The following is a 19017-nucleotide window of genomic DNA, read 5'->3' on the forward strand; positions in this document are numbered from 1 at the left end:
AATAAATGAATTTGGCAATGTAGCAGGGTACAAAATTAATGCCAAGAAATCTATGGCCTTTCTACACACCAATAGTGAACTTACAGAAAGAAAGACTGAAAAAGTAATCCCATTTGCCATCGCACCAAAAAAATTAAGATACCTAGGAATAAGGTTAACCAAGGAGGTAAAAGACCTATATGTGGAAAACTACAGGACACTTAAAAAAGAGATAGAGGAAGACGTAAACAGATGGAAGAACATACCATGTTCATGGATTGGTAGAATCAACATCATTAAGATGTCCATACTACCCAAAGCAATGTATAGATTCAATAGAATACCCATTAAAATACCAAGGGCATATTTCACAGACAAAGAAAGAACGCTCCAAAAATTCATCTGGAATAAAAAAAGACCCCGAACTGCCACAGCCATCCTGAGAAAGAAGAACAAAGTAGGCGGGATCTCAATACCAGATTTCAAGCTGTATTACAAAGCCACTGTTCTCAAAGTAGCCTGGTACTGACACAAGAATAAAGACCAGTGGAATAGAATAGAGAACCCAGATATTGACCCAAACCACTATGCTCAATTAATATTTGACAAAGGAGGAATAAATATACAATGGAGTCAAGACAGTCTCTTCAATAAATGGTGTTGGGAAAATAGGACAGCTACATGCAAAAAAATGAAACTAGACCACCAACTTACACCATACACAAAAATAAACTCAAAATGGATAAAGGACTTAAACATAATATGGGAAACCATAAAATTACTAGATGAATCCATAGGCAGAGAAATCTCAGACATATGTTTCAGCAATTTCTTCACTGATACCACTCCTAGAGCAATGGGAACTAAAGAGAAAATAAACAAATGGGAATACATCAAAATAAAAAGCTTTTGCACAGCAAAAGAAACCATCAACAAAACAACAAGAAAGCCCACTATATGGCAGAACATATTTGAAAATGTTATCACTGATACAGGTTTAATCTCCAACATTTACAGGGAACTCATACTACTTAATCAAAGGAAGACAAATGATCCAATAAAGAAATGGGCAATGGACCTAAATAGAAAGTTTTCGAAAGAAGACAGAAAGAAGGCCAAGAGACATATGAAAACATGCTCAATCACTAATTATCTGAGAGATGCAAATCAAAACGACAACGCGGTATCATCTCACACCTGTCAGAATGGCTATCATCAACAAATCAACAAATGATAAGTGCTGGCGAGGATTTGTAGAAAAAGAACCCTCTTGCACTGCTGGTGGGGATGCAGACTGGTGCAGCCACTGTGAAGAATAGCATGGACTTTCCTAAAAAAATTAAAAATGGAACTCCCATTTGACCCAGTAATTCCACTTCTAGGAATATACCCCAAGAAACTAGAAACACCAATCATAAAGGATATATGCACCCCTATGTTCATAGCAGCACAATTCACCATAGCTAAGATTTGGAAACAGCCTAAATGCCCATCAGCAGATGAGTGGATTAGAAAACTATGATACATCTACACAATGGAATACTACGCTGCTATAAAAAGGAAGGAACTCCTACCATTTGCAGCAGCATGGGTTGAACTGGAGAGCATTATGCTAAGTGAAATAAGCCAGGCAATGAAAGAAAAATACCACATGATCTCACTCATTTATGGAAAATTAAGTACATTATAACCTGATGAACAAAAAGATAGAGACAGGGGCAGTAAAGCATCGAACAGACTGTCAAATCACAGTGGGTAGGCTGGAGAATGTTGGGAAGCGGGGGAAAGAGATCAACTGAAGGACTTGTATGCATGCATATAAGCACAACCAATGGATACAAGACACTTGGGGGGTGTGTGGCATGCGACAAGGGATAGGGGAGGCTGGGGGAAGGTCAATGGGGAAAAAAAGGAGATATATGTACTACTATATGTAATACTTTTAAACAATAAAATAAAATTAAAAAAAAAAGAAATGCAAAAGTGCAATGGATATGTGAAAAGATGCTTGACCTCACACATAGTGTGTTAATTGAGATAATTTTAGCCCACATTAGCAAAAATATCAAGTGCTGGTAAGGGTGTAGAAACATGGGCACTCTTCTACAATGCTGATTCCAGTGTAAATTATAATAGCTACTTGGTGGGGCAATTGAGCATTAGCTTTGATAATTAAAAATGCCTATTGTACATATATATGGTAATTCTGATCCTTAGTATCTATGCTTGAGATGCATACAAGGTTGCCTATTCAAGGACTTACACTGCTGCACTATCATTTTTTAAAATAGCAAAATCTTTATAACAACCTAAGTGTTCATACAAAGGCGAATGGCTGCACTAAACTATGGGGTAGAGAAGAAGATTTTAAGGATATATTAAGTGGAAATCAACAATAATAAAGCACAGAAGATACACATATTATATTTTGAGGGGAAAAAAACAGAAAATGAAACTTTTTAATACATATTTGTACATGTCTCTGATTATGCACAGAAAGAGACCAGAAAGACAATAGTGGGACTGAAAGAGCATCAAGGGAGACTTTTGTATTGTCTTCATTGCTTGCTGTGGAAGATGATTTGACTTTGGGTGGTGGGGACGCAATGCAATATGCAAGGGTTGGCAAAAGTTTACAGTTGTAATACAAATAAGTAATCCTATATAATAAAAGGGTAATATGCAAATAGACCAAATGGCAGAACAACCAAACAACCAATCAAAGCATAATATGCTAATGATATGCTAAGGCTGCTCAACCGCTCGCTATGACATGCACTGACCACCAGGGGGCAGACAGTTGACTGGTTGACCAGTAGCTATGATGTGCACTGACCACCAGGGGGCAGAAGCTCTGACTGGTAGGTTAGCTTGCTGCTGGGGTCTGGCTGATCGGGACTCAGAGAGATGGGGTGGAGTCCTCCCACAGTCCCTCCCAGGCCTGATCCTGCACTGGTGGGGTCCCTCAGCCTGGCCTGCACCCTCTTGCAATCTGGGACCTCTCTGGGGATGTCAGAGAGCTGGTTTCAGCCTGATCTCACAGGCCACTCCCCTTGGGAGGATGGCACCAGATGCAGGTCTCATGGCTGGTGAGCGCTGCTACAGCAGCACGAGCCTCTCCCAACCGGGACTGATTGGGCATGAGCCTGCGGCAGGCACAGTGGGGCCAGGATGAGTGGGAGCAGCAGGTAGGAGCTGCAGGCAGTGTTGGACTGCAGCTTTTGGCCCGATCCCTGCAGGCCACCCAGAGGGACCCCACCCATGCACGAATTCGTGCACCAGGCCTCTAGTACAAGAATAAACTGTTTCATGTAATCGTAACTATAAATCTACTTTTGCCCTTCCCTATACAGGTCATGTATCATAGAAATGTACACTTGAAACCTATATAATCTATTAACCAATGTCACTCCAATACATTTAACAAAAAATAAAAAAGAATGTATTCATATATTTATTGCAGAATTATTTTTTCTTTTTTTAAATTATAAAAAGATGTCCCCCCGCCCCCAATATGTTTTTATTTATTTCAGAAAGAAAGAAAGGAGGAAGAGAGATAGCAACATCTATGAGAGAGAAACATCTATTGGCTGCCTCCTGCATGCACCCTACTGGGGATCGACCCTGAAACCCTGTAATCTGGGCATGTGCCATAACTGGGAATTGAACCGGGGACCTCTTGGTTCATGGGTCAACACTCAGCCTCTAGAATTATTTTTCCTAAAGTATTTCCTAGTTGTAGATCAGAGACAAGGGCATGGGTCTTGGTGGCTACAGTGAACATAACTTACCTGGGTGGCAGTAGTGGGTAAAGTAAATAGGGGAGAAATCAAAGGACCCAGGATTACAAATAGTCCAAATTTGTAATCAATTTTCTGTATGACCCCAGAAAGTCATTTTCCTTTACAGAGTCTCTGTACAATCAGTGGATAAGTTGAGAAGCTCACTAAGTTACCTTCCTTTTCTGATATTTTATGATTCTCTAGGTCTATGCCTTTCATGTAAAATGGGCCTGATTATTTTTTATGACAAGATGGCTTTTTTATTTTCTTCTTTTAATTCTGGCACAGTTTGACATTTCACTTTACTGCAAATGGAAGATGATTAAAGAGAAGGTGGAATAGTCACTCTGTTCCCCATTTGGCTATTTTTGAGGGTTTTGTTGACCTGTTTGTGTTACCTCCCTTTGACTGAGTAAGCTCTTAGGCTTGCTTGTTTGAGTGGTATGAAAGTGCAAATACAAGGCTGAAAGTTGAAAGATCTGAATTCTTTAGTGTGGCCATAAATTCTTGAAACATTTTTTTTTTTTTACAGATTGAACCTCCCCTTGAATAGTTTCCCAAGTTACACTAGGGATGCAGATTTATTCCGTAAAAATCAGAAATACAAATAATCACACATGTATATACAAGTATTGATGGAAATGCTGCATCAATGCACTGTGTTTATTGCATTTGCACATCAATTTGAACTGTGAATTGCTAATAGGGGACACTGCATTATATATATTAAATAATATTTTAAACATATTCTGTTTTACTATATATCTATAAATCACTCTTTTTCTATACTCACTCATATTTTTTGACTTTATGGCTACCATGCATTCTTGATATTGGATGAGTCATACTCCTACTCTGCAGATAACAATTGGACCACTTAGTCCCCAGAGTGATAGGAAAGAACCACATGGATATAAATGAGCTATAACAATTTTACATGTCTAAAAACATATCATAATCTGGTTCTGTACAACCTAACTGTCTTTTGCAAATACTCCAGATGAAACCTCGAGGAAACCTTGGCATTGAGTCAATAAAGGAAACCTCTTCCTGGTCCCTCAGAGACTTTGACCAATTTAATTCTGCCTATCATTAGTTAGTAAAGCTTCTTCCAGCTGATCATCATCACTTTGCTTGTTCCACAGTGTCATAAGAGGAAATTCTAAGCAGTTTAATTCTAAAGAAAACACACACACTTCAGATAACAGTTTCTGTAACTGTTTGTCTTTCAACAATGAAAGAAGCAACTTACTCTCACTCCTTTCTCAGGAAAGCATTTACAGCCCCAACTGCAGTCTTGGCCTCCACACGGCTTTCCATAGGATTTCTTCTCTCCCTATTAAAAAAAAAGAAAGTTAGTAAACCATGTGAAACAAGAATCAATGTTGCCCCAAGGAACTTAACCCTTGGCCACACTTCTCCTAACCAATTAAATTTATTTGATGGTGTCATAAGTCACATGAAATAAAGTCATCTTAAGTTTACACCCTTTCAGGTCAGGTTTATACCTCACTCAATAGCTAGTTTGGTAGCTGGTTTGTGGCTCAGATACCCCCTCATTGGTAGAAATTCTAGTCACAAAATATAAGAGAATTTCTTTACATGCACCTTGACATAGCCTTGTGCCTCACTGGACTTACGTATTTTCAATTATTGAGAAAACAATGGCTGTAAAAAGAGTATTTGAAAAAAATCAAGTGCTAGAAATGCAGTGATAGATAAAAATGGGCACTCTGTATTCTGGTCTCAGAATTGTTCTCCTCAGCCTCCACTTTTAACACACAATTCAAATTTTACAATGACACCCTTATGCCCAGTTAGTCAGATCCAAATTCCTCAGGTGATATTGTACAGTATCCTTCAAATTCTATAACTTCCTTTTTTCTTCTGTGTTAATATGTTGTTGTTGTTGTTATTATTATTATTATTATTATTATTAGCTGAATTTCTACAAGACCCCCTGCATGCACCTAAAATGTGCTGACCATCTCCAACCTCATCTTCTCAGTCTCTCCCTGGCTTACTCTGCTTCAATTCACTGGTATTCATTCTCTTTAAAAACTTAAGCCTGTTCTGCCTCAGGGCCTTTGCCCTAGCTGTTACTTCAGCCTGGAATGTTCTTCCTTAGATGTTTTTATTACTTGCCTCTTTTCATCATGCTGGTCTCAGTTCAATCCTGACCACTCAACCTAAGGTAGCCCCCAGTTACTTGCAATCATATCACTTATCTTTTCCACATTAAGCATTCTGTCTGCCCCACTAGAATGTAAGCTCTGTGTTAGTAGGGACCTTATCTATTTTGTCCAACATTGTATCCCCAATGTCTAAAACAGTGGATGGCACATAAGGAATGTTTGATGACCACATGAAAAGAGCTGTCTTGACCTTAGCCCTTAGTGTTTTCTAAGTTCTTTATCTAGCAGACACTTAATGTGAAAACTCAAAAATGAGGAAACTGCCATTCTGACCCTAGCCCAGTGATGGCGAACCTATGACACGCGTGTCAGCACTGACACGCGTAGCCATTTCTGATGACCCTCGGCCGCTGAGGCGGCCGCATGCCGAGGATGAAACATTTGCTGCTCCTGAGGATGAAACATTTGTGACTAGAGTCTTGGAGCCAAGACTCTAGTCGCAAATGTTTCATCCTCCCCTATTAGACACTCTGTGCCGGAGGTCTATAGGCCAAAACAACAGAAGTCTGGCACAGAGCGTCTAGTTCTGGGACTTCCGGTTAAGCCGGGATCTTTGCCCTCACTTCCGCTGGCAGAGCAGGGAGCAGTGGGGGACGCATCTCTGGGGGCCCTGCCATTACCAGTAACCAAATAACAGTTAACCACAGCAACCATTATCTACTGTTCTGGGGTGTCATGAATTTCTAATCCATCATTACTGAGATAAGTGAGGGGGAGGCTGGGAGAGGAGAGGGTTTGTGGCATGCTATGGGTGCCGTTTCCCACCATTAGAAATAGCGGAAGCCATTTTAATTCACATAAGAAACACCATCTTGCTCCATAGTGCAGACTCCATTTCACCACTATTACTGTTGTGCATCCTTATTAACCCCTATTTCTGCTTATTAACCCTGCCCTTTCCTAAAAGACAGTTATATGCACCATTTTGTGGTTAGTTAGGCTAGTTAACCCCTAATTGCCTGCAGGCCTAATAAGCTATCTATAATTCTATCTTCTGTCACTGCCCCCCCCTGATGGAGAACCCCAAAAATAAACAAACTAAGGTTAAGTAAAGGAAGTGGTAGTAGCAGTGGCTGACCCTTTCAAGAGACATGGACTGAGATGTATGGCTTTATAGAAAAAAATGGCAGATCATTTTGTGTTCTATGTACTGAAACGGTAGTAAGCAGAACGTGGAATATAAATAGACATTTTGAAACTAATCATTCCCAGCTCTTGGAAAAAAGTGAGGATGAAAGTAAGGAATACATTTCCAGGCAGCTACACCTTTATAAGAGCCAATCTAATTCCATCCTTAAATTTATGAAAGGCTCTACAAATTTAACATCTGCAAGTTTGAGCATTGCTCACGCTATAGCTCAGCATGGAAAAGCGCTCAGTGAGGGAGAATTTATTAAAGAAACTCTCCTAAGATGTGCACCAGTTCTATTTCATAATATGTAGAATAAAGATGCAATTATTAAGAGAATATCTGAGTTACCACTCAGTAGAAATATCATAAAAGACCGAATAATGAGACTGAACACAAACGTACAACATCAATTAAAGAGAGACATAAGGAAGTGTAAATATTTTTTTATCTCTCTTGATGAAACTACTGATGTCACATCACATGCTCAGTTGGCCATTATTGGTCGATATTCTGATGGTCTCACAATGAGAGAAGAGTTGATAAAGTTAGTATCAGTGTCAACAAGTAAATCAGGAAGCGAAATATGTAAGGTTGTTATACAAACATTTCGTGACCTAAGCATTGATATCTCTAAAGTTGTGTCAGTGATGACAGATGGGGCACCAAATATGGTGGGGAAAAAAGTCAGATTTGTCAAATTGTTTACAGAAGCTATTGGACATCTGATTGTGCCTTTTCATTGTATTATCCATCAGGAGGCTTTATGTGCCAAGTCAGGATTCACCGACTTAAACGACTTAATGTCAGTTGTTACAAAAATAGTTAATTTAATAGCTGCTCGCCCCCTTCACAAGCGAGAATTTTTGCCACTTTTACTGGAGGTTGATTCCACCTACAGTGGACTGCTGATATACAATAATGTAAGATGGCTGAGCTGAGGCAAAGTTCTTGAGAACTTTGTGGAGTGCTTTGAAGAAATTAAGGTATTTCTTGACGATAAGGATCTGGGAAACTTTCCTCAGCTTAATGATATAAATGGTCAACACCCTGATGTTTTTTACAGATCTCTCTGTTCATATTAATGAACTGAACTTAAAGTTACAATGTTTTGTAACTTTAGTTTTGGCAAAAGTATTGATGTTATGTTAGGATACTTAAAAGCTTTTGAAAGTAAAGTTAAAATTTTCAAGCGAGATGTAGAAACTAAAACATAAGTATTTTCCTCGAGTAAAAAAGTATTTTGAGAAGGCCAGTGCAGCTGTACAAAATGAAATGGAACTCTTGCATATGAAGTACCAGCATGTTTTAGACCTGTTACTTGACCAGTTTAGTGATAGATTTAGTCAATTTAGAAGTCTAGAACAGACCATGAAAATAATTAACTATCCTGATGTAGTAGTCTACAGTAGTTTGGAATTAAATGGTTTCCAATGGATGCAAATTGATGATTTGGAGATGCAACTTGCAGAATTTCAAGACAGTATCTGGGCTCAGGTGTTTGTCGACTTAAGGTCAAAGCTTGAGAATCTGGAAAGGTGCAGCTTGGAGAATCAAGAGGAGTGCCACTACGAACAGGAAATTTGGAGTGCCTGGAACTGACTACCAGACACTTTTAGCACCCTGAAAAATATAGCAATGGCTTTACTCACAATTTTTCCCTCTACATACTTTTGTGAGGCCTTATTCTCAGCGTTAAATAATATCAAAACTAACAAAAGAAACAGATTGACAGATGAAGTTAGTAGCGCTTGCTTGGGCCTGAAATGTACAAAATACCAACCTTCAATTGAAGATTTAGCCAATGAAATTCAGCAACAAAAAAGTCACTAATAGGCAGGTTAGTTAAAGAATTTCCCCTCCCCCTCACTTATCTTAGTTCATGGCACCCCACACAAGCTAAATAATATCAAGACCAACAAAAGAAACCGACTGACGGATGAACAAAGAAGTCACTAAGCAGGTAAGTTAAATATTTAGTTTTTGGTTTATTAAATACAATTATATATAACAATTATACATTTATGTTATTTAAACTATAAATATTGTGAAATAATGTTTTTTCCTCAAAGTGACACACTACCCGAGTTATGCTCAGTTTTTTGGCGAAGTTTGACACACCAAGCTCAAAAGGTTGCCAATCACTGCCCTAGCCACTTTGAAAAAAAAGCAAAACATAAATTTTAACTATTACCTGTAATAAGAACTTTATCGCTGGGATGGATTTAGTATCATCTAACCTTTTGTTTAATTTTTGCTGTTTATTTTATAAAAAGGAAGGGAATATTTATGAACCAGCCTCACAATTAATCATTCTTGCCTCTTTATTGTGAGCCTTTTCCTAATTTCCAAGGAGCACTGTGAATTTCTTAGATGGTCTCATATCTTTAGATATTCCCACAGCACTTTATTACCACAATACCTCAGTAATAAGGTTGTGATGGCAGAGCTATGACAAAATATTGCTATTTTAAATTTCAAACATCTTCCTGATAACAGAGAACTTTCAAAACAACTTTGATATGTGACATGATAAGTGCTATTGTACACTTTGCAGTTTGCCCTCCATCTTATGGTATATAAGATAGGCAAGTTTTCATAAGGGTGAGATAAAGAGGTACTGTAGGAGTAGGAAAATGGGGGCTTGCACAGAAGAGAAAATAGAAAGAGTAGCATTCAATTTAACCTTTACCTATGTTGTCATTTTGTCTAATGTTGAGTACTACATTTATTCAGATAATGTACAATTTGTATTTGCTTTCCAAATATTTCTGTACTTTCCAAATAGTCATCAATGAGCATATATCATTAGTAAAAAGAAAAAACAATATGTTACTAAATGATAAAAGTCATCCACTTGAAACAAAGAGGACTCAACAGGCACTGCTAAAGTTGAAGCGGTATCTGTTTGGAACTTTGGCCAAACTCCAAACAATGACTTTTAGGTGTCCCATAAAATCTGTCATGAATCAAAAGTTTCCTGATCTCTAGCATGCAGCTAACAGACAGGAAATCATCACTGTCCTCTGTCACTGAGGAAAGTAACCAGAGAAACCTCACAGGCCACAAACAATTTCCTGTAATGCCAGCTCTGGCAGTTCCCCCAGGAGTCTTTAGTTACAGTGAGGGGGAGAGGCATAAAAGGAGTGGCTTCCAGGGAACATGACAGGAGCAGGCTCTGGGGACGCCTCTGCCCTAACTTGGTTTGTCTGGGTTCACTCCAACCCCTGTTTAACCAGGCCATGTTACTGGTGTCATTCCCATGCTGGAATGCTCTGTTCCTTCCTCTCAAAATCCAACTCCTCTTTATACTCTCCAACGCTAGTATCAGTAGGTCCTCAGGTTACGTCGGAGATCTGTTCCTATGGCGAGACGTAATGCGATTTTCGCCATAAGTTGGAACTCACCTACATAAGCACCTACGTCACTCACATGGAGCACATACACAGCAGTAATGAAGTGAAACAGTAAAAAAAATTAAAAGAAAGATAATTCCTGACCTTTACTTGTGGTAAATAAATAATAAACATAAGCACATATGTACATATGTCAAAATGACGGAACTTTTTAAAAAAAATAAATAAATGGGAGATGGCAATGTAACCATGAAACGACGTAGGTCGAGTCCGACGTAACCCGAGGACTGCCTGGACTTGTTCTTAATTGCCCCTGACTGTGCTTATGTTCCTCTTAACAAGAACTACATACATTGGGCAACCCAATAGCATGGAAAGTAGAACAGAACAGGGCTATTTGGTGAGGACTATCTTTGCCACCACTGCTATGTAAATAAACCTACAAAACTAGATGAGATCACCAAGGAAGTGAATGTGGATAAAGGGAAAAGAAGACATTCTAGAATTGAGCACTGTGGCACTTCAATGTTAAGAGAATGGCAGGAGGTACCAGAGAAGAAGTAGCCCTTGTGGTAGAGAGAGAAGCAACAAAGAAGAGGGGACTAGGCAAAAAGAGTGATAAACTGTGCTAAATTATTGATAAGTCAAGTAGGATGAGGTATAAGAACACTCCAATGGATTTAGCAATATGCTGACCTGGACCTGAGCAATTTCAGGAAAAAACAAACAAAAAACTAGAGAAATTTGGTATGACTTCAAGGAAGCTCCAAGGGTCCACTTGAGGGTAATGAATTTAAAGGAACACCATTTATAAACATTGTGAGGTTTCCTTTAGCTTCTTCAGCCATGTGGGTACAGATGCACATTAGCAAAGAGTTGGATTTAACCAGGGTTGAGTTCTGCTAGATGAGAATGATAAAGGAAGAGAGGGGCAAGGGATTAAAAGGTATATGGAAACAAAGTAATTATAATGATAGACCATGGAATTTAGGTTTCCTAAAGAGGAAACTGAGCACAGGCAGTGGATCAGAGGCAGTAAACAAAGGTAGTCGATCTTTTGCCTATTTTTTAAGTAGATTATTTGATTTTTGGTGTTGAACTGTACAAGTGCTTTATAAAACTTGGATATTAACGCCTTCTCAGATGCATCATTGGTGAATATCTTCTCCCATTCATGGTTTGCCTTTTCATTTTTACGATGATTTTCTTTGTTGTGCAAAAACTTTTTAGTTTGATATAGTCCCATTTGTTTTCCTTTTGTTTCCTTTTCCCGAGGAGATTTATCAGAAAAAAATACTATTAAGAGAAACGTCTGAAATTTTTCTTCTAGGATTTTTATGGTATCTAGTCTTACATTTAAGTCTTTAATCCATTTTGAGTTTATTCTTACATATTATGTAAAAAATGGTCTACTTCATTTTTTGCATGTCTGTCCAATTTTCCCCAAAACATTTAGTGAATAGACTGTCTTTACCCCATTGTATGTCCTTGCTTCTTTTTTCAAATATTAATTGACCACATAGATGTGGGTTTATTTTTGGGTTCTACTCTGTTCCATTGACATATAAGTCTGTGTGGGGTTTTTTTTGTGTTTTTTTTTTTTTTTTTTTTTTTATGGCAGCACCAGGCTGTTTTGATTACTATGGCATTGTACTATAGTTTGATATTAGGTAATGTGATTCCTTCAAAGTTGTTCTTATTTCTCAACATTATTGTGGCTATTTAAAAATAATCTACAGCATAGGAAATATAGTTAATGACATTGTAATAAGTATGTACAGTGCCAGTTAGCTACTGGAAACATCAGGGGGAAACCTTTTTAAAGTATATGATTGTCTAACCACTATACTGTACACCTAAGACAAAATAATATTGAATATAAACTGTAATTGAAATATTTTAAAAATTTTTTTTCAAAAGGTAATATAATAAATGGATGATTGATTCTGGTGAGGTTGAAGAAATATATGGATTTTAGGATTGTAACCTGGTCTCAGAAGAAAGACGAGGGGGTGCTGTAAAGAGGCAAGGGCTTGTGAATACTCTACCTAGTGCAAAACAAGACAGTCCTCAGAATATAAGAACTTCTTGAATTAGCTCAACAAATGGTTGTTGAAATGGACACTCCTTACAATTTTCATACAACATAAAATTATGCTGTTTCAATAACATCAGGTTTCTTTAAGACACCTAGACACCTTTCACATCAAATATCATTTGATTTTCTACCACAAAACTGAAATAGGTATTTTAGATATATGGGTATGTGTAGAGACATTCACAATACCACAATGATTTCATTATCCCTTCACCTACCCTCCTAGACAGTGAATTCTTCTGAGGAGACATTGGTATGTTCACTGTAAGAAAAATCTAAGCCTCAATTTCCTTAACTATAAAATAGGAATAAGACTATTTTAACTCCTAGGATTTTGTTGGGTTAGAGCAGTGGTCGGCAAACTCATTAGTCAACAGAGCCAAATATCAACAGTACAATGATTGAAATTTCTTTTGAGAGCCAAATTTTTTAAACTTAAACTTCTTCTAACGTCACTTCTTCAAAACAGACTCGCCCAGGCTGTGGTCTTTTGTGGAAGAGCCACACTCAAGGGGCCAAAGAGCCGCATGTGGCTCGTGAGCCGCAGTTTGTCCACCACTGGGTTAGAGGTAATGCCCTTAGCAAAATGATTGGCAAATATAGTATGCTCAATGTATGTTAGCTGATATTATTTATAATTACAGCATCTATAGTACTGTGCCTGCAAATGTATAATAGATGCTTACCCAATGACTGATTCATATTTTAAACATGAGGAAATGGAGTTCCAGCTGTTGATTACTTCCTCAATATAATAAGTTAGGTAACAGAGTTGTGATAAGAAACCAGGTATCCTCATTCTCTGCTTCTTGGGTTTTTCCCCCCACTAGATCTACTCCCACTAGCTTCAGAAATTAGCCTGAAAGTACGAAGTCAGGAAAAGAAGAATCTCAATAGAAGTGCCTTTTTTCTTTTGCCTTTAAAAAAAATCAACATTGGAAGGAAGATGGCTGCTGACAGGAAGGCAGACTGCAAGATAGTGCGTGAGTGAGAGAACGAAGAGAGAGTGTGTGGTCGCACGGGGAGTTTTGTTTGTGAGTTGAGGGACAGCTATACTCCAGGGGACTGTGGGGGATTGTTGGATGGGGTTCCCCTGACCAGGCAGCCTCCACTGCTGCTGGGATCCCTCCCAAAGCGACCAGCTCTGACGCGGAGAACGTGCCATATTGAAGGGGAGAGTGGATGTTGTCAGAAGCCTGAAAATCCTGGGAACATACAACAAGGGCACCCAGGTAACAGCTGTGAACCCAGGAACACCAACCCCCAAACAGCGCAAGCACGAGGATTCGAGTATTCGGAGGAGCTCTGCGCCTCCTCATGGAAAGGTCAAATTTCGCCTGGGATAAGGTGAGTTCTGTGGTCCAGGAAGGAGAGAGAAACTCGCAAGGTGGGAGCTCCAGGATCCAGGGAAGTCTGCACCCAGAAAAGTCCACAGCCATTGGGGCTGGCATGATCTGGGAATGTGGAAGGGGATCCGAAGGGCTGCTAACAAAAGGGAACTCTAAAAAGGAACCCATAATTGAACTGGGAGCAAAAGGGCAGCCTAAAAATTTTAACAGTGTGCTGGCTGCTTAGACCCAAGGGGGAAAAAAAGACTGCACAGACTTGCATCGCAGCACTGGAGTTCGTGCACTTACTCTGGCTCTTCTCTCTCTCTCTCTCTCTCTCTCTCTCTCTCTCTCTCTCTCTCTCTCTCTCTCTTTGCCTCTTTAAATCCTTGCTTCTGATTACTAAGCTCAATACATAGGATCACCCAATTGGGGACATTCCAAGAGACTGCAGGGGAAAGTTGTTTTTGTGGAACCTGGGGATCAGAGCGGAGAATAATGATCAGAGAAACAGCTCTGGGGCAACCCATTCCCCCAAACGGTATTAAGTGCCACAGGGAAAACAAAACCTAAACACTAGCTAGAGAGGACCTATAGACCCGGAGGTCAATCCAGAAACACTGCCACCAAGGAGTTGAATCACAAATTGACTCTTACGTAAACACAAAAAGGTGTATAAGAAACAAAGAAGTACTGCCTGCTTGAAAATCAGGACTATGGCCTACAACACCAAGGAGCAGTGGAACACAGGGAACTTCAATACTGTCATGACTAGGAAACAGGCGAGCCAAACAGAACAGTAGAGGAAGTGAATGACCTTCACTACTGCACATTTTTTTTTCATCTTTTATTTAAGAAACTAATTTTTTTCCTTTTTCCTCACTTGATTTTACCTTTTTAATTATTACATTTTTATTTTTAATCAATATTATTACTACTACTATTTTACCTTTTTTTAAAGTGTCATTTTACTTTCTCTTTATTTTATTTTGGGATTAGTGTTCTACATTCTAGTTTCATCTTTCCTTTAGCATCATTTTACTCTATCTCAACTTTACCTTTATGCCAACACTATCTTCCTCACTTTTCCAATTTTGATGTCCTGTTTCTCTTACCCTATTCCTGTTTTAGATTTTCCCTATTCCTTCTTTTTACCCATGTTAAAATTTCACCCTACTTATATATCTAATTTCAAATCCCCTGATCTAAGTCCATACACACCTCTCTCTTCTCTTTCTTCACTATCCAAATTTTTTCTCTCCTTGTCCTTTTGTTGTTGTTTGCTTGATTGTTGATTATATTGTTTTTTCATGCTTGTTTGTGAGATTGTTTTGCTTTTTCTTTTTGTTTTGTTTTGTTTTTGTTTGTTTTTTTTTGCTTCTGTTTTCCCTCACCTCGCTTGATATTAGCAGTTGCTTGTAGTTTGCATTCATCTCTAGGTATTTGTTGCTGGCATTTGTTGGGATTAGTGGATGTTCTATTGGAGTTTAATCCCCATATAAATAGTTTTTTTTTACTCTCTTCTTGTTTATTCTCTTTCTTTTTCTCTGTTTCTTATTTTTTTCCTTTTCCCAATTTCATTTTTGGACTCCTTTTTTCTCTCTTCTTTCTTTCTTTTCCTCTAATTCTCTTTTCTCTGATGGTCACCTTTATTTTGGGTTATTAGTATTGTGAACACATTTGTGTTCAGTGCCTTGTGTGTTGTGCCTTGTTGTGTTGTATTTTGTGCCTTTAAATCAACGCAGGAGAGAGAGAACTACATAACCAGATGCCTGGAGAAGAGAGATCATGGGGAGACAAAGAAACAGCCCGCATATGAAAGAAAAGCAGGCATCACCAGAAAAGGAAGTAAACAAAATGGAGGCAAGCAAAGGGTAAGAAAAAAAATTCTGAGAAATGGTCATTAGGTCGATGAAAGGAATGGAATACAAATTCAACAATATGTGTAAGAACCAAGAGGAAATGAAGAAGAACCAAGAAGAAATGAAAAATGACATCACTGCTATAAAGAACTCAATAGAAAGCATCAACAGTAGACTAGAAGAAGCAGAGGACCGCATCAGTGAGCTAGAAGAGAAGGTACTAAAAAATATCCAAGCATAGCAGCTTCTAGAAAAAAATTAAAAAGCAGGAGGAGAACCTAAGAGAACTTTTGGGCAACAGGAAACAAAACAACATCTGCATAATAAGGGTGCCAGAAGGAGAGGAAACTGAACAAGGAATAGAAAATCTGTTTGAAGAAATAATGATAGAAAACTTCCCTAATAAAAGGGAAAAAAAATTCATACAAATCCAAGAAGCTCACAGAGTCCCAAACAAAATGAACCCCAAAAGACCGACTATAGGGCACATTATAATTAAATTGGCAAACGCCAATGACAAAGTAAGAATCTTAAAAGCGGCCAGAGAGAGACAGAAAGTTACCTACAAAGGATCCCCCATCAGACTAGCGACTGATTTCTCAACAGAAACACATCAGGCAAGAAGGGAATGGAATGAAATATACAAAGTCATGCAAAGGAAGGTTCTGAATCCAAGAATACTATACCCAACAAGGCTATCAATCAAAATTGAGGGTGAAATCAGAGCTTCACAGACAAAAAAGGACTAAAGGAGTTTATTATCACCAAACCAGCAACGCAATAAATGCTAAAGGGTCTGTTGTAAAAAGAAGAAATACGCAGCAAAGAAGGAACACAGGGGTAAAGAATGAAAAAGGCCACAAAAAAGTACCTATCAATAATAACTTTAAATGTAAATGGATTAAATGCCCCAATCAAAAGACATAGGGTAACAGATTGTATAAGAAAACAAGACCCATATATCTGCTGTCTACAAGAAACCCACCTCAGAAAAAAGGACTCACAAAGACTGATGGTGAAGGGAAGGAAAAAGGTTTTTCAGGTGAATGGAAATGAAAAAAAAGCTGGGGTAGCAATACTTATATCTGATAAATTAGATCTCAAAGTGAAGGACATAACAAGAGATAAGGAAGGCCACTTCATAATACTAAAGGGAACAATCAAACAAGAAGAAATAACTCTGGTAAACATATACACACCCAATACAGGAGCACCCAAATACATAAAAAAAAAAAAAAAACTCCTGGAGTATATCAAGGGAGAGATTGACAGCAATACAATCATAGTAGGAGATTTTATTGCCCCACTATCACAATTAGACAAATCCTCTAAACAAAAAATCAGCAAAGAAACATCAATCCTAAATGACTCACTAGACTAGATGGAATTAATTGACATCTTCTGAACATTTCACCCCAAAGCCACAGTATATACATTCTTCTCAAGTGCACATGGGTCATTTTCAAAGATAGACCATATATTGGGTCACAGGAAAAGTCTCTTCAAATTCAAGAAGATAGAAATAATATCAAGCATCTTCTCAGATCACAATAGCATAAAATTAGAAATCAACTACAACAAAAATAATCCAAAACAATCAAAGACATGGAGACTAAATAGAATGCTATTAAATAATGACTGGGTTACCAGAGAGATCAAAGAAGAAATAAAAAACATTATGGCAACAAACGACAATGAAAACACAGCAATCCAAAATCTATGGGACACAATGAAAGTAGTCTTGAGAGGGAAGTTTATAGTTCTACAAGCCTACTGCAAAAAAACAAGAAACAATGGTAATAAATTACCTAACCCTACAACTCAAAGAGTTAGAAAGAGAGCAACAAGATAAGCCCAGTGTAAGCAGAAGGAAGGATATAATAAAGATCAGAGAAGAGATAAATGACATAGATAACAACAACAGCAACAACAACAACAAAAAAACACACAAAAAAATCCCAATACAAAAGATCGCGAAAACGAAGAGTTGGTTCTTTGAAAGGATAAACAAGATTGTTGAACCTTTAGCCAGGCTCACCAAGAAGCAAAGAGACAGGACCCAAATAAATACAATCAGAAATGAAAGGGGAGAAATAACAATAGACCCCACAGAAATACAAAGGATTGTTAAAAAATACTATGAACAACTCTGTTCCAACAAATGGGACAACCTGGTGGAAATGGACATATTCCTAGAAAAATACAACCTTCCAAAACTCAATCAGGAAGAATCTAAACATCTCAATAGGCCAATAACTATGGAAGAAATTGAAGCAGTCATCAAAAAGCTTCCAGCAAACAAAAACCTGGGCCAGATGGCTTCAAAGGGGAGTTATACCAAACATTCAAGGAAGAACTGAAACCTATCCTCCTCAGACTATTCCAAAAATTTCAAGAGAAAGGAACACTTCCAAGCTCATTCTATGAAGCCAGCATCACCCTAATACCCAAACCAGATAAAGACAACACAATGAAAGAGAATTACTGGCCAATATCTCTCATGAACATAGATGCCAAATCCTCAACAAAATTCTAGCAAATCGGCTCCAACAGTACATCAGAAAGATCATACACCATGACCAAGTAGGATTTATCCCAGGAATGTAGGGATGGTACAATATCCGCAAATCAATAAACGTGATACATCACATAAACAAATTGAGAGATAAAAAACACATAGTCATATCAATTGATGCAAAAAAGCTTTTGACAAAATCCAATACCCATTTTTTATAAAAAGTTTCAGCAAGGTGTGAATAGAAGGATCATACCTCAACAAAATAAAAGCCATACATGACAATCGCACAGACAACATCATACTCAATGGGCAAAAACTAAAACCATTTCCCCTAAGAACAGGAACAAGACAGGGATGCCCACTCTCACCACTCGTGTTCAACATTATACTTTAAGTACTAGACATTGTGATCAGACAAGAAGAAGAAATAAATGGCATACAAATCAGAAAAGTAGTAAAATTGTCCTTATTCGCAGATGACATAACATTGTATATAAAAAACTCTAAAGACTCCATCAAAAAACTATTAGACTTAATAAATGAATTCAGCAATGTAGCAGGATACAAAATTAATGCCAAGAAATCTATGGCCTTTCTACACACCAATAGTGAACTTACAGAAAGAGAGACTACAAAAGCAATCTCATTTACCATCGCACCAAAAAAATTAAGATACCTAGGAATAAGGTTAACTAAGGAGGTAAAAGACCTATATGCGGAAAATTACAGGACACTGAAAGAAGAGATAGAGGAAGACATAAACAGATGGT

The 19017-nt window shown here is 38.0% G+C and overlaps 1 protein-coding gene across 1 annotated transcript in view; it reads right to left on the bottom strand.

Annotated features, from left to right (window-relative positions):
* The window catches only part of COL4A6 (collagen type IV alpha 6 chain), a 464282-nt gene that overhangs the window by 249284 nt on the left and 195981 nt on the right, over window positions 1–19017 (bottom strand). Inside the window, exon 3 of the mRNA XM_054723173.1 lies at window positions 5014–5097. Coding sequence (XP_054579148.1) covers window positions 5014–5097 — 84 coding nt within the window. The remainder of the gene's footprint in view (window positions 1–5013; window positions 5098–19017) is intronic.

The sequence above is a fragment of the Eptesicus fuscus genome, chromosome 1 (genome assembly GCF_027574615.1).
Source record: "Eptesicus fuscus isolate TK198812 chromosome 1, DD_ASM_mEF_20220401, whole genome shotgun sequence".
Classification (NCBI taxonomy): domain Eukaryota; kingdom Metazoa; phylum Chordata; class Mammalia; order Chiroptera; family Vespertilionidae; genus Eptesicus; species Eptesicus fuscus.